The sequence below is a fragment of the Ptychodera flava genome, unplaced genomic scaffold, assembly GCF_041260155.1.
Source record: "Ptychodera flava strain L36383 unplaced genomic scaffold, AS_Pfla_20210202 Scaffold_33__1_contigs__length_2856901_pilon, whole genome shotgun sequence".
Classification (NCBI taxonomy): Eukaryota; Metazoa; Hemichordata; class Enteropneusta; family Ptychoderidae; genus Ptychodera; species Ptychodera flava.
Genome location: NW_027248355.1, coordinates 13,704 through 31,353, shown reverse-complemented (window position 1 = coordinate 31,353; position 17,650 = coordinate 13,704). Strand labels below are relative to the sequence as shown.

Here is a 17,650-nt window from a genome sequence, read left to right as displayed (position 1 = left end):
TTTCTGGTGTGCTTTTCCCACGGTTTTTCCAACATGGCCGTACGCGGTGTTAGGGTGCCCCGTTTGGCGAGATTGTCTATCAATAAATATCGTCCAAGATTACAGAGTACCGGGTTAATGGTTAGCTCGGTTTTGCGGTGCCCCAAGACCTGGCTTACACTACTGCCAGCCAACTAGCTGTAGTGATTAAATACATGTCAGAGGTCACTGTCTCACTTTACACATTTGTCGAGGTCGAATAAAAAAATTACAGTCCGTAAGCGTTGATGGCGCACGCCATTGTCCAATACTCAGATAGCATGGATAGTCGCTGCCCCGGATGGGTGCCCTATTTATTCATAAAAGTGTCACAATGTAGCATATCAGTGTTGATTACATAAGACATTGCATTGTTGAATGTTATCTATTGTATGATTGAGACAGTAGTGAACCATGTATAAGTACAAAAAACAAACGGATGTTGCTCTACATCATTTTAATCAGTTTTTAATCAGTTTTGTAAAGTTTCGGATGCCTGTTAAGTTTCAAGGCATTGAAACATTCTTACAGAACAGTCGACAAACTAAAACGCATCTTCAGCGGAAGACATCGAAAATAGATGTTTGGTTTAGTATCTACCAAAGTCGACGCTAAATTTAATAGTTACCTCCATAAATCGCAAACCACTGCACACAACTTCTCTGGGTCGTTTCTTTGGACCAGTTAAAGAAAAAGCTAATTTATTTCATGGAAGGCAGTGCTTGCCATGGCAACGTCTTCACACAGAGAGATTCGTACTTTAAGCATTCAAGAACTTTCTAAAGTGAAGAGTTTGGACTTCACGTCACACTTTGTTTGCCAACAATATGACATACTTGTCAACTCTCTATGACGTCATCAAACGATGCATAATCGTCATCGAAACTTGTTGACAACTTTGTACTTCTCTCAGAAAAAACTGTTCGGAGTCAAAGCAGTTCCCTAAATTTGACAAATATCGAGATAAAATTTATTATTATGTAAACTACATTTAACTCCATGCGTACGCTTTGCTGGCTATAAGTTGGCTTAACATTTCTCCTTTTGTATCACATATCGGTCGTTCCAGTTTGCGCAAATTAACGGAATTTGCCCAAAGACATGTAAAACTTCTTCGCACCACTTGCGCAACGTCTTGCCAATTTACTACATTATATGTCTTTGGCATTTTGAATTTTGAACCAGACATCTGTAAATTTTCAGTTTCAAATATGACGTTGCATGTACAATGCGCGTCAATCGGATCAGATCTTACTTAACCCCCAAAATTGTGTACAATCCATGATGAATATAACATAACGTTAAGCCAGGCTACGAGCTAGAACGTTTACAATAGAGTTTTCCTCGTACATTTTCACCGATTGGTCCCCACGGATTGGTCGACATGTGCAATACTGCTTCTGTAAACGTTCGATTTTGTGAACTCATCGGAGCGATCATGAAGTTTGTTTCAACTTAAAAAAAACCCGGCAATTTCGAGTTTCTGTAGTTCAAGTTATAATTGTCAATCGGCAAGGCCCATTTAAATACGTAACGCACTACGGAAACTTAAGGGAGAGTTGTCGTCCCATCTGCGGCTGCGCACCACATATTCCAACATCCTTTGTGCGTATCCAAAATTTTAAAACGGCGGCCGTACAGACCGGAGAAGCTTCATAAAAACGAGGGAAGCAACAGAAGTATGTTTGGCAAAGTCTTGCAGTGATTGGAAAGCTACAAAACTGGTGAACTGTGAGCATGCATCAAACAGCGAATTTGTTTTACATCAAATTTTCTCGATATTCATCTCTACTTTCTGGCAAGAGGTCAAGTTTATCAAACAAGAAAGTCGCGCAGTCGCAGTTGGGACGACCCCTCCCTAAGTGTACAAACAGCAAGTGATGGGCAAACTTGTTCTGATTTTGCATCCGTACAGAAAATTAAAGATGTGACCATAAGTTGATTGCTAAGAGAGCAAGCTTAGAGTTACCATGAAACTAACGTGACGTCAGATATGTGTAGAATGCATATTTACCAAAAATTGGAAGGCAAGCCCTGATAGGAAAACATAGGTGGGTCGTAAATATTTGATCTTTAATCTTACCTTAAACTTATTGAAACGCTTGTCATAATCCTGCAGACATTATAAACGCTCCATCATGCTTTATGGTTATCATGAGAAGAGGTCGAAAATTTAGTTCTTTAATGTGATAAAGTCAACAGTTGTCGTTTCGACAATGTCTTGGTATCTTCAGACCACTCAATGTCCATCTTACATTCTTTAATTTGCAGTCATGTCCTTTATCAAAGACTATTTTGAATTATGTCGCTCTCTTTCTAGTTTAGAGCAACATTTCTTAACAAGTTTAAAATGAGTTCTTTACCATTTCAAACGTGAAAGATTCGTTCACTCTAGTATCAATGCAGAGCTGTAGAGTAAAATATGAGCTGACCAAACTCAAATCATGTAAATCTTCTCACTCAGTCGCTTTGTTCGTGTGACTACTGTCATCCTTGACAACAATGTCAGTTTGACAGAGTTTATTCCCACCAAAATTTAAGTGCAACATTATTACCAATTTTGATGAATTTGTTTGTAATTTTTTGATAATTTTGGACCAAATGGACATCACATTTCATTGGGTACAGTTTTAAATTTTGACAAAATCTGAAAAAATTGACTGGAGTATACTTCCTAAAAGGTGACAAAAATTGACTTTGGCGCTCAAAGGGTTAAGTTTGCCGACAGAGTCGAAATATACTTTGTAGCAGGTGAAAAAAATTCATTTATACACTCTCCTGGAAAACATGTTTTGGCTTTTGACCAGTGGAGTTTTTAAAGATAGTAGCGGCATAAGGACATGGCAGCATACTAATGTACTTGTGAGATAAATAATATTAAAGGTATACTGTCACCTGTTCCATTTTGCCACAGTTCACCATGGAAAGAGAAAAACTAACCAATCACAGATTTATGCGGGTGGCCGCTTTTAGAAACAGCGCCCTCATATGGGCATTTTGAATACCAAGGAACGCCCCTTGACCATGTATGGGCACATTTAGATTACTGGTGACAGTATACCTTTAATACATTCTGGGTAAACAAACTGGATTGCAGGGATTTCTGGTTTCGGTTGACCCTATCTAACCCGAGTACTACTACGGGCAATTTGTTTTTTTTTTTTCGGTAACCCGACATGCCCTTTTAAAAAACCCTTTCGATACTAGACTTTGTACCCATTTTATTATTTGGGGGCCGGGGGGGGGGGGTTCGATTGTAGTGAAATAAAATAAGAAATGAAAAAGAAAATCTCAACCGACCTACCCTATTCTTGAGAGCCTGTGGAAAGAAACACACATTTTTCATTCGGAACTCTAGGTTGGCTGTGACAGACGCTGTTGTCAACGTCATGACTACATATTGCGAGATATTTATTTCGAGGTCGATGAATTTTTGCATTTTATCTTTCCAACGTCTCTTCATTTTCCTCTTACAAAGTGCTGACTTGTCTAGAATTCCCTTTTTTTCAGTCTTCCACATTTCAGATGGCCGTGCAATGAAAAGGTTATTGATCAACAAATTGACATAGCCAAAAGTACGCCATCATTAAAATCCACATTTTGCTACACGAGAATTGACAATTTGTATTTCCCGTATGTCATTTAAAACTTCCCGACACTAAATTTTTGTTTTGTAGTTTTTTGAAGTTGTGCGTGATTTTGCCAACTTTTTGTAGGTTACACTCCATTGAAGTAAAATAGAGAATAAGAGCTTCCGACAGAAGCTCTTTTTCCTGTTTCCACATACAATGTTTTTAGCTTTATCTAGCAATACATTAAACTTACAGTACTCTTGTAAAATTATTCATTGTCAGACATTTAACTTTTGTGCTGTGATGAGGAACCCTTCAAAACGTACTAGCACTGTCGTGACAAATCCGTTTAATATTAGTCATGAGGACAAACTTAACGTAGGACGGACTCTCCTCGGGGACAGATAGTCGGACTCTCAAATTTCTCACAGTTCTTTTCTGATCTACCACTTTTGGAGGGAGGGGGCTCATTTTAAAACTCCTGGAGGAAGAAAACCTTTCACCGTCTTAGTTTTTCGAGAATCCAAAATTTAATCCCCCTAGAGTTAACACGGAAATGGCGGCCATTTTGAATTTCAAATATTGCAAAATGCTGTTGGGCAATTTGTTCAAAACTTTGCACAGTGACCCCGATTTTTATTGTTGATTGGGTAACAGAATGGTTGAAAGATTCTTTGAGGAAAGTTTGAGCAAAAGTTGAAGTCTTTCACTTTCGAGGCACATAATCATTTTGTTCTGGGCGGTACAACGTTTGCCACAGACGACAAATTGGATTGAGACATGACAAACCAAACTCCTGGCATTTCTGTGACTCAGGTACAGAATAAAATTCATGAAAAAAATTACAAAAGTTCGAGCTAATGTCCCCTTACCATAAGGCTTTACCCACATTAGAGAAAGACTAGATGATCATAACTGTAATGGAGTATATTAGAATTGATGTCAATTGCTACTGCAGAGAGAACTGCAGCCAAGGTATTGAGATTAAAACCAAACTGAATGTTATAGGGCCAGTAATGACAACTTTTGATAATTTTTTCACCATTTTTGTTTTGAATGTCAACCCTAATTCCTGGTTCTACTCCCCAAGGCATGTTGAGATACACAGTATTCAGCTTGTCAAGCCAGCCTGTACATGCGTAAACTGCACTGATATTGTTGACAAGTGACTTCTGGTCTGAACTAGAATTCAAATGTAAACAATAACAGTGCATTTTACGCATACAGACGCTAAGTTGACAAGCTAAATAGTGGGTGTTTCAACATTCTTCGGGGAGTAGAATAAGAAGTTGCAATATACGAAATAAAATGAAAGTCTTTCTCCAATGTGGGTAAAGCCTCATGGCAAAGGGACAGTGTGACATACAACCATAGCTCTTTCAAAATACTGTAGGCATTCACAGTTTTTCCATGTTGAGATTTTTATGCCCACATTTGGAAAATAGAGAATCTTTAAAATTTTAAAAGACAAACAACCCTGTACATGTATTTAAAGGGTCATATACTACGCCCTCTACAGAGTGAACGGAAATCAAAATCTACAAAAACTTTCGAATTTCACCGGTGGTGGCGGGCTGTCAGTGGTCAGTCTTGACCAGAGTCTTCACGCATCATGTGTACCTTCTCATGGTTCTCTGAAACTGAACGACCGTGATGTTGGCGCGCCGTCGCATAGTGTGTGTATACTTAGTGTCGGACAATGTCATCTGACAACGAACTTGATGCGTGCGGAGGAGAGGACGATGAAAACAGGGTAGATGCACCGTGCCCATGCAACGGAAGTGGAGGTGCATCACTGACTGGAACGTCTCGACGACGCGAATGCCAAGCATATCAAATCGGTCAGTGCCAATCGGTCCAGTGTGTTTCATCTCACCAACACATTACGTATCCGCCATCCTGTGATGGAAAAAGCAGCACATTGATAGACTGCGGTTTCAAGAACACCGGTTTGATATGCCTAAGCTGCTTTGTGATCAGTATTTCTACACAGTCGACATGCCGAGCGTAGTGTGCAAATGGCTGTCTTCAAGTGAACGTGACCTCATGAGAATTATCAGCAACCACAACACTGACAGTGAAGTGAAAACAACTGATGCCTTGATTCCAATTGGTTTGGAATGTGCAGCGAGGGGAGGGGCCAACATTCCCTACATTGTGGAACATAAAGTCCGTGGTAAGTACGATTTAGTTCATTCGTTTGTGTTTTCATTCATTCATTCACTCATTCATTCATCCAATAATCCATCCATCCATTCATCAGTTTGTTCATTCATCCGTTTATGCATTCATTCATTTTTTTCATCAATCCCTCCATCCATTCCTTCCATCCATTCATTCATCCGTCCATCCAGCCATCTATCCATCCATCCATCCATCCATCCATCCATCCATCCATCCATCCATCCATCCATCCATCCATTCATTCATCCATCCATCCATTCATCCATCCATCCATCCATCCATTCATCCATCCTTCCATCCATTCATCCATCCATCGATCCATCGATCCATCCATCCATCCATCCATCCAGCCATTCCATTCATTCATGCATACATCCATTCATCCATCTATTCATTCATGGATAATGGTATGTATTGTGTGTATGTAGCATTACACTGCTGTTACAGTGTCAGTCTGTTGAGTAGTGATGAGACAGAGACAAGGGACACACACCTTCACTCAGTCTAGTGCAGTAATGAGGTCACAGCCCAGAGAATAATGTCCTACAGGAAACCAACGGGACACAATCCCACAAGACCCTGTAGAACATTTCTTGCACATTTACTTGTATTTGGGGAATTTTTAAACATATATAGCCCAGTAGATATGCACGACATCATTGTGAAGAAATTACAGTGACTGTACCTTCATTCTAAGTTTTTCGCATTAATTATGCTGCACACAATACAGTTACAGACAAGTCGTATTTTATATATTATTTAAGCCAACATAATAGAATTTTTATTGTGTTATATTTTATTTCTTAAAACTAAACTGCACCACATATGATTGCTCTTTACAAGGCCAAAAATCATACGCAAGGGAAAAAAATTAACATGTGTCAGACAAAATAAAAACTACATTTACTCTTTGTCATAATTCTTGTAAGGGTAAGACTTTATACAATGTTTAAAAGAATTGATTTGACATTCAAAATTTGACTTTTTAATGTGAAGTTGATTCCATAAAATTAGTGCTGAGATAAAAAAACCCATGGAAACCGTAGCTTTTGGTTATTAATATTATATCAGTGTCATGCCTCAGTATAACTGATTTGTCCAATAAACGAATGGTGTGATGTCAAACACGTTTGTTTGTCAGTGGACGAATTTATCCAAGGCATAATTTTAAGTGCATATGATCCAACAATCATGTACCACTGTCAACAGCCTTAGCTGTGTCATGTCCACCGATTCAGATTCAGATTCAGATTCAGATTTCTCCCACTCCTGATCACCATGTAATGACTTTATCCTTACATTTGAAAAGGCACTCATAATCCAAAATATGTTTTGAAATAATGTTATGGAGTCTGTGTTCACTAACAGTTAAAATCTAATGCTTATAATATCTTCTATGTCAGCAAGATTCTTCATTACTTTCTATAGATGTTTGCTGCATGTTTAAAACATCTACATTTATAGTATCAACTTTTCATGTGCACTCTTGAACTATTTCTCTATTTTCAGATCAATTACAAAGAGACCAATTCCTTACTTTTCTAGCGTCATTCATATCAAACTATGATGTCAAATGTGATTCTGAAAAAACTCTGCTAAAAGCAGTGACAGTAAGTAATGTTGTATACCATGGAATTACAGATCAGTGTTTGTAAAATTCTCTCCAAACTGACCTACAAACATTGGAAGACCAGTCTCCCCGGAAAGTTACTGTGGTGCAATGACTTGTGTCTAGGCATATTAGTTGCAATGATTTTGTGATGTATGCAGCAATGTTGTCATGATGTACAGTATGTAGCAATGACATCACAATGTACCCGGTATGTAGCAATGACATCACAATGTACCCGGTATGTAGCAATGACATCACAATGTACCCGGTATGTAGCAATGACATCACAATGTACCTGGTATGTAGCAATGACATCACAATGTACCCGGTATGTAGCAATGACATCACAATGTACCTGGTATGTAGCAATGACATCACAATGTACCCGGTATGTAGCAATGACATCACAATGTGCCCGGTATGTAGCAATGACATCACAATGTGCCTGGTATGTAGCAATGACATCACAATGTACCCGGTATGTAGCAATGACATCACAATGTATGTAGCAAAGACATGATGTATGAAGCAATAACATCATGGTTTATGTAGCAATGACGTCAGGTTTTATGTAGCAATGACATCTTCGTTTATGTAGCAATGACATCACAATGTATGTAGCAATGACGTCACAATGTAGGTAGCAATGATGTCATAATGATTTATGTAGCAATGAGGTCGTGAGGTAACAGTCCTGTAATCTTTATGACACCAATATGGATTTGTGGTCTGAGGTTGTGCTGCAGGAGGGACTGAGCATGTCAGGGCCTCTACTCTGTGTGACAGAGGTCTGCAAACCTCGTATTGGGTACCATAAAGGTTTCATCATACCTTAAATATGTAGTAAATATAATATTACGCAATATTTTAGAGATATGTGTGTGCAATATCAAAGAGCAGGGAACTCTCAGTCACTTGTTGGCAATGCAGTATAGCCTTCTCCCGCCGTGATTTTATGCTTAAAGGACCAGTAGCTGTACACAACTTTTGATGATGTCATGACATTTGATGAGAAGCTGCCGCATCCTGGTTTGATTTGGGATTCTGCTTCCACTCACTAATATGGGAGAAATAAAAACCCGAAGAATAAACATAACAATGTAAGCTAGGGTGAAGCTTTTCAAAATACTTGTAGGTATTTGTCCGGTGTTGTTCAAACAATAATGTGAAGTCACAGGTTTCTTGTAATTCTGGTGCAGCATCTTTTACAAAATTGTAATGTATTTTTAACATGGTATAACTCTTTGCATCGTAGTCAGGTTTCCATGTTATACGGTTGAGTTCAGGAGTCGTAATGTGGGACTTGTTGCAGCAGAGCTTCTCATTAATGTTCAGTAAAGGTGTAAAAATTTGTCTTCACTTTCTCCACAAATTAAAAGGATATGTTTTGCTGTAGAGGAAATTTGTAAACAGATCTGTAGATTTGAAATCTGATCATTCAATCATCATGTTTGCTACATTCTGTACTTATTGCTGCATGTTTACAAAAGACCGGAAGCTTTCAGCAAATACTGACATGTTGTATTTGATGTGGAGTACCCCAACCTCACAGAGGTGGACATTGTCGACAACAGATTAAAGGTTTACATGGTTGTCCAGCATAAACATCTACTGTATATGATCACCTCTGGACTATACGAAGCAGTGCTGTTCATAAGTACAGTATTTCTTCTTAATCCTGGCAGGCAAAGATTCTGTTTCCGACCGATTTCACCGGCTGCTAGCTTCTAACGAAAATGATGAGGTTGACCTCTATACTTGGAAATGGGGTTTGAGGGTGTGAAATTTGTAGAGAAAGCTTTTCTAAATTTTAACGATAACTCATAACTACAGATACTATAAATTACCATAGCTTACCTTTATGTTCCCTTCCCCAAATTGATGAAATAAATTGAAATGATAATGAAATCACTTTGTTCCAGGAATGGAAAAATGATGACACAGCCCCTGATGTCGTCCATGTGTCTACGTTGATGACATGGATAGAAGTGTGTAAAGACGCCACCAATGGGAGACTGACCAGATGTGTGTTGGATGATTTGCTGCTTTCACTCATACGGTCAGCTTCTCACGAAACTCAGTGTCCAATAAGAGTCAGGTTGGTCATTCTCACTTTAAATTCCCGATAGTTATATCTGTTTTGCATTTTACGAATCAAACCGTAGGTCTTGAATTTCTGTTTTGTATGCAATAATATACCCCCTCCTGGTACCAAAAGGACAAATGCAAACTTTGCTTGACATAATATACGAGGTGAAGCTGAATACATTATGGAGTTCAAAGTTCGCATGCGTCCATTATGGGCTGGGAGGGGGTACATTTGATATTGCTATAATTATCGTATAGTTTGGCAATGTCAGTGTATTTGTAGAAAACATCTTGGGCCATGATACTGGATAGGTGATATATTATCAGTAATCTTCTAGGGAGATGACATCACAAATTAACTTGTATTAACAAAGCTATAATATATTGTCTTTGAAAATGTCACTGTTTAATCCTTTGGTGATAGATTTAATTTGTTACATTCAAGCTCTGCACGCAGATTACGGTGGGCCATATTCGAGTTGCAACTTGTACATTATTAGTTGTTAAAATCTAAGTTGTGCATTAATTGCCAATGTTTGAACAATGTTCTGTGGTCACACTTTGCATTAGGGACGACTGCATTACTTGCATGGTACCTGAAACCCGAGTCCTTGCCTTAACCGAAACTTGTTTCGCTAGTTCCAAACTTTGCATGGTGACCCCCAATTTTTATCATTGATTTTGTAAGAGAATGTTTGAAAGTTTCATCCAGAGAAGTTTGAGCAAAAGTTTAAGTCTTTTACTTGAGAGGTGCACACTACCTTAACGTGTTCAACTTTGGTAAATTACAAGCATGCATTGTAACTAGTTCCAGAGACCAGCTCTGGAACTGTTAGTTTTTGCTCACTTCCTTCTTTCTTTCTTCTTTCTTTCTTTCTTTCTTTCTTTCTTCTTTCTTTCTATCTCTATTTCCGGTATTACTATCATAGAACATGCTATACACAAATTTTACCTTAATTACCCAGAATGCATTGCGACACGCTTATGATGTCATCGCTCAGCTCGGACGGGTTTTACGGGCATTTCTTGTGTGTTTATTTATTTATTTTTTATTTTGCATTGCTCAACTATCATATTGCGTTCAGCTATTAATAATTCTAGCTTTCTTACGCTTTGATTTTTGTTGCTTTTTGATTTATTTTCTCTAAATACTCGCCGTACGTGGCTATACTGTTTCGCCCGAATGCTAATGAGATAACAATGGCGGCGGTACGATCGCTTCGCTCGCATAGAGAGAGAAAAGTAGGCTTTCCGTAAGTTTACAAGCGCGGCTGGGCACATCGTTAACCTAGGCGAGGTGGGTGTGCTCGAAAACGAAGATCAATGCAAAATTTGGATTCAAAATCGGCTGTTTTGGCGGAGAAACTGCCGGCCGTATTTCTCAGGAGCCACCAGCGGTTTTTCCTATATCAGTCTGCGAGGCCGTTTAACGCCGGTGACATAGCCCTGCCATGCAGAGCTAGGCATTCATAGTCAACTGCTAACTGTCTGTCATAGCACCGGCATATGTGGCTGCACGTAAAAGCAACTCAACTTTCCAAGATCAAACGGTCAGTATATTTTGAAAACAGTGACATAGCAATGAAAATTGTTTTAGTCTGTGCTTTTAATCAAATGAAAATGCATGTGGCTTCGGTTTTCAATTTCAACGGCCAAGGTCCGATGTTTCCTCATCTGATCATCGTCGTAAACCACGCGCCTCTTTACGGCAACCACTCAGCGCTACCGTCAAGCATTTGATTTTTGCGTAGGTCAGCGGAGCGAAAATTATTGCTCTGGCTCGCGAGAATGTCGTCTGATATACATTTCCGTGCGTTGTCGCCCCCGTATGTATCTGTTGCGTTTTTACCGTACATGTAGGCATTTGTAATCTGTGTACTGTAATTCCCCGGACTGCCTTGCTTTTAGTTGTATTATGGTGTTTACTGCTATCAGCCCTTAACTATAGGTACGTGCTTGAATATTAAAATCCAAAGCACTCTTTCATTCTGCACCTATCTTTGTCACACATTCTCTTGTTTCTTCCGCTGCTCTGGTCTCTGGAACTTCGCTTTTGCTTGCAAATGCTTTCTAGTTCACACTTGATCCTTACACATGTCAGCATTTTGCAAAAGTCTGTTGTCTGTGAAAGGTTAGCGATTGTTATTAATGGTGCCAGACACTTTAAATGACAAAAATGGCCTCCTTGTGATCATTTAAAGGACAAAAGTACAAGTAACCTGGCATTTGTAGCTGCATCAGTTTCCACATTTGTGACTTACTTTGGGCCAGCATAGTTCAAGTTGGTCAAGAGAGGGGCGCTCATCTTGCAGAATATACATACATGCACCAAGGCTTCTCATTTTGGACAAAAACACATGCCTGTTTGAACATTGAGAAATAATGTTGCACATTTTGCATACCATAATGGTATTTTGTTGTTAAAAGAGATATCTTCTTGTTGGACAAAGGAATTTATCATTATTTCTGATAAGATTGTATAACAATTTGTGCATGGCTCTGAATATAGTGTATCATTGAAAATATCGTCAAATATTTGGCACAAAGGAACTTTTCAAAAAAATCTAAGTCGGACACATGACAACTTTTCCCAAAACAGATTTAGATGTTGTGGGTATGGCCTATTTGGGGCAAATCGGCCATACCCACAATGTCTATTAAAATTAATGAGTTTACTTTTCTTGTTTACACACACACTTTACAGATTGGAAATCTGGGGCACGGCTATAATCAGGTTGACAACCCCTGCATGTGGTGAATTAAGATTACTCTTTGTAAGACAGTTACGTATACGATTCTGAATAAAGCAAGACAAAATCGTTGCTTTCACAGATTTCCCTTCAAATAAAATGATAACGTTCATCAAACAGGGAAAACTACACAGATCTAGCAAATCCGTTGTAAGGACATTGAAACACAGCGAGAATGTAATGACCAAAATGATGCTTGTCGTACCGGTATAGCATGGAGCATGGAGGTTCTTTTATCTCTTTTCATGGAGGTACTAGCTCCACTCCTGGCTCCATGATCATAGTGAGTGACTAACCATGGAGGTAGACGAGAACTTTTTTACCCCCACGGAATAACAATGGTCATGCAGCTATTAGCCCCACGACCAATATGCGCCAAGACTGCTCGGCTTTGATTCACCACAAACATCTTTCTCAGCTGAGTTTTCATAATCTCTTTCTGTCAACTCACCATCAAGTGACATATTCTCTTATCAAGTGACACATACGAAACACCTGCCAAAATTTCACACACTTGTCCTATTTCAGTGTGAACAGAACTGTGAACAGTCATGTTACACAGATAATGATAAAAATAAAACATTCAGCCCCCGTCACACAACATACTTGTGGCCATGAATGGTACGCATAACACAGTGCACGGCAAACCAAAGTATACACAGTAATGTAGCACTATTACAGCCCTGTACTCTCTGCAGACACAGACACATAGCTGTGTGGCAGGACTGCACATGGTCTGATACAGTATTTTTTTGGGGGGCCCTGATTTTCACTCTTGCACTGTCATCCCGTATGAATGTTTAATTGATGGTGTCTCATCACAATCTTTCTAGATCACCAAACGTGACCTTGTATGGATGAATATTTTGTCTGTAAGAGATTAACCCCTTGAACCCTGTCCGTATGATGTCATAGGTCACCAGGGGGTCAGGGTGCAAAGGGTTAAAGTGACAATTACGGCACCTTACACATCAGTGTAACACGATAGAGAGTGGAAAATTGGTTCAATGAAATCACCGTTTGAAAATAAAGTTTCAACTTCAACTTACAGTTCTTCATATTTGCTACTTTTGACATTTCAATCTGCGTCAGCAAAATAGTCACTCTTCTTTGAGTAATACATATTCAGATTTTATGAAAAATTAAAAATGCAAAAAACAATACATTATATAGATGAAAATGTTTCCAGAAAATTAGCTTTTTAATAGGAAGTAAATTAAATATTTCTTAACCATTGTCCTTCATAACAAATGAAGTGTCCTTGACTTTGTGAATCTAAGGACAGCTGGCAGCCAGTGACAGTGTAACTTCACTGTCACCATCACTGTCATGATCACTGTCACCATCACTGTCATGATCACTCATCCTAGCTGTCAATATCACTGTCATCACTTATGTTATATTTCACCGTCATCACTTACGTCATCACTATCTTCATTGCTGTGACGATCACTCGTCCTCATGTCATCATCACTGACATCATCACTGACATCATCACTGACATCATCACTGTCATCATCACTGATCATCACTGACATCAAACTGACATCATCACTGACATCATCACTGTCATCATCACTGACATCATCACTGACATCATCACTGACATCATCACTGACATCACCACTGACATCACCACTGACATCATCACTGTCATCATCACTGAATCATCACTGACATCATCACTGACATCATCACTGTCATCATCACTGACATCATCACTGACATCATCACTGTCATCACCACTGTCATCATCACTGACATCATCACTGTCATCATCACTGACATCATCACTGACATCATCACTGTCATCATCACTGACATCATCACTGTCATCATCACTGACATCATCATCACTATCATCATCACTGACATCATCACTGACATCACCACTGTCATCACCACTGACATCATCACTGACATCATCACTGTCATCATCACTGACATCATCACTGACATCATCACTGTCATCATCACTGACATCATCATCACTGTCATCATCACTGACATCATCACTGACATCATCACTGTCATCATCACTGACATCATCACTGACATCATCACTGTCATCATCACTGTCATCATCACTGACATCATCACTGACATCATCACTGATATCATAACTGACATCATCACTGACATCATCACTGTCATCATCACTGTCATCATCACTGTCATTATCACTGTCATCATTTAGTACCTTAACTTCTCCTGGCTGTCTTGTTCCCATGTGTAACAGCCACATAATGAGAGTCAGCCTCCAATAACTCTTCACACAATGAGAAAAATATTGAAATATGACTGTTTCAGCATGGCTGCTTCTTAAGGGCCTGTGTACGTCAGCTCCTCTCTCTTACAACTGTGCTTTCAAGTTAGTTTGTTCTCCCTCAAAAATCAAAACTCATTTGTAGAATATTAGTATATGGAAGTTTTGTCAACAATGTAGGTGTCTGCGCTGATATTACATACTATCATTGTAGAAGAGCTTAATGTTGTCTCATTTTCTATCACTTATTGGTTGAATGTGATAGAAAAAAATATTAAATTCTATCCTCAGCTATACACACCTTGAACACCAAGGCTTCACATAACCTGAACTGTGTATCAGGAAATCTTAGGCTTTTGTACATGTATTTTCGTAACATTACAGGGTTCGGGAGTCTACCAGACGTGACATAGTGGTATGTGTGACAGCATAGCTGTTGAAAGTAGCATTGAAGTTACTAGTCACAGATCTGCTCTGTTACAAGTCATTACTTCAACCCAAGTGAGTGTACAACCATTAAAGGGCCAGTGGCTTCAACTTTTGATAATTTGTTCAGAGTTTTTGTTCAAAATGTCTACCATAATTTCTTGTTCTACTCCCTCAAGAAATTGAGATACACAGTATTCAGCTTGTCAACTCGGCCAGTACATGTGTGAAGTGCATTTTTATTGCTGACAAGTGAATTCTGGTCCAGAGTAGACTTCAAATGTAGACAATAACAGTGCATTTTACACGCATAGATGCTGTGTTGTTTGGGGAGTAGAACACTTGCAATAGAAGAAAAACTAAAAATACCGGAAAACATCATCAAAAGTTACAGCTACTATAGAAATAACGGACGACGCGCTGACCATTAATGTTTATTTATGGGCAAGGGCGAGAGGAAAGCCAAAAATTAACGGGCGAGGCTTGCCGAGCCCGTTAATTTGGCTTTCCTCGAGCCCGCGCCCATAAATAAACGTTAATGGTCAGAGCGGAGTCTGTTATTTCCATTATATTATCAATGAACCGAAGAAAACCGTCAAAATTTGTGAAAATTTCAGGAGCGAAACGACAACTGGGCCCAGAACTGAGCAATACGCGACAAAGTGTCACGCGTGCTGTTAAAAATTGGCAAATCCGGAGATGTTTTCAGAAATAAGTATCTCAACTTGACCTACAAGTGCTCCATTTTATTTTGTGATTGATTATGATTTACGTTTGAGCTGTAAAGTTACGATACTTTGAGTTGTTAATCTTATTATTCATATTCACGGGCATGCAAACAGACCATTACTGTGTATTTGTGGTCAGTCACGTGGTTCAGATCGACCAATCAAAATGCGACAGCCAGGGCATAGTAATATAATGGCCCATGTAACTTAATCGTAAAGACTTGGTGGTGTTTTGATGTCTTGTAGTAAAAAAAACTCATTTAAGAGTAAGGCAGATTTTATAAAAGAAAAACTTATATTTTCACTCAGGTAGAATGATTTCTTTTTTGCCTGTACTTGAACTCTGCCACTTCAAGATGTTGCTGATTGTCTTTTTCATAGACGTAAATAATCTGAGATGTCATGAACCTGTTGACTGCTATTGCTGGGGTCAATGCTAAACACATTGTGAACATACAAACAGTAATATCATACATGTACTATAATATCCAGTTATTAAATGTGTATTGTAGTTCATAATGCACTTGAAATTGATGTCATTCATGATAGTCCATGGTGAATAGTGGTTTCTTGGTCCTGACAAGATTTTTTTTTTTGGGGGGGAGGGGGTTACTAGCCCTTAGACTAGTGGCTTTAACACTCATATGCTCACCATTGTTGACAGAAGATAATTTTTATATGTACGGTCATGTGACTAAGATTGTAGCCACCATAAAGTTTAATTTCCACAAAAAATTTAAAAATAAATCAATCTGACGCATTGCCATTGAGTAATTGCAATAAATACTTCATATAAATATTTATTTCCGGTCAATTGTTTTCAGAGTACATCCAGTTGTGGACGAAAAAACTCTTTTGGTCTTCCGAAGATGGCATGTGAAGCTTTGTCTGTTGCTGGTGTCAGCCCGTTTGGCAATGAATATTTTCAGACTGTGTACCAGTTATCAGCGTGTGTTGTCAATCAGACACAGGGTAATGAACTAATGGAAGAGTTTCACATCCACCTCATCAGATATCACATAGCCAGAGGTACCCTGACTCAGATGTCGGCATGCCCCATCACAAATCCACTTCAACAATCCTATATATACTGCATGAAATCGTTCCTTGCAAGACAATATACAGTGAGACTGAATTATGGCTTTGTATGGAGCCTTTAAGGCTGTATTTTGATCTTTCAGAAAGGATTGGATGATTGACTATATATTGAGATAAAGAATTGTTTTGGGTCCATGAATTTGTTTGCAAATAACTTTACTGAACTATGTATTTTCACACTTTTTCACAAATTTTCCTATTTTCTCTCTATGTTCCATTACAAAATTACTGGTAACATGTTTCCAAAGTTCACTGTAAAGTCTGCTACTACATCTCTTGCAATCGTAACTTTCCAGTCTTTCCTTGAAATCCAGACAAGAACTGTGATCAGTGTCCAACAAATCATGATCAATGTCCTTGCAAGTGTATGTACATTATGTACATTGTATGTATGTATGTATGTATGTATGTATGTATGTATGTATGTATGTATGTATGTATGTATGTACATGTATGTATGTATGTATGTATGTATGTATGTATGTATATATGTATGTATGTATGTACGAGTATGTAGGCATGGGTAGGTAGGTAGGTAGGTATGTATGTATTTATGTATTCATGTATGTATTATGTATTTAGGTATGGATAGGTAGATAGGTATGTATGTATGAATGTATGTATGTCTGTATGTATGTATGGTGGAATGTATGGATGGATGTATCCATGTATGTATCTATACATGTATGTATGTATGTATATTTGTGTGTGATGTATGTATGACTGTAAAATCAAAACTTGACAATCATTTCATGTATAACTGTGCAGTATTTGGTTTGAAGATACATCCAGAATCATGGATGGAGTTTGGTTCAAATGAAAATGAGAATTCCTAACAACGTGCAAGTGACGCTGAAAACTGAAACTGGTCAAAATCAAACATTCTGGAACAACCAGTCATCTGACAT

At 38.5% G+C, this 17,650-nt stretch overlaps 1 protein-coding gene across 1 annotated transcript; it reads left to right on the top strand.

Annotated features, from left to right (window-relative positions):
• Nucleotides 1–5,169: 5,169 nt before the first annotated feature.
• Nucleotides 5,170–16,726, top strand: LOC139127552 (uncharacterized). The gene is made up of 5 exons (XM_070693458.1): nucleotides 5,170–5,766; nucleotides 7,284–7,384; nucleotides 9,309–9,484; nucleotides 14,875–14,991; nucleotides 16,469–16,726. The coding sequence occupies exons 1-4, from the start codon at nucleotides 5,547–5,549 to the stop codon at nucleotides 14,921–14,923; spliced, it is 546 nt and encodes a 181-aa protein (XP_070549559.1). The 5' UTR covers nucleotides 5,170–5,546; the 3' UTR covers nucleotides 14,924–14,991; nucleotides 16,469–16,726.
• Nucleotides 16,727–17,650: the final 924 nt, after the last annotated feature.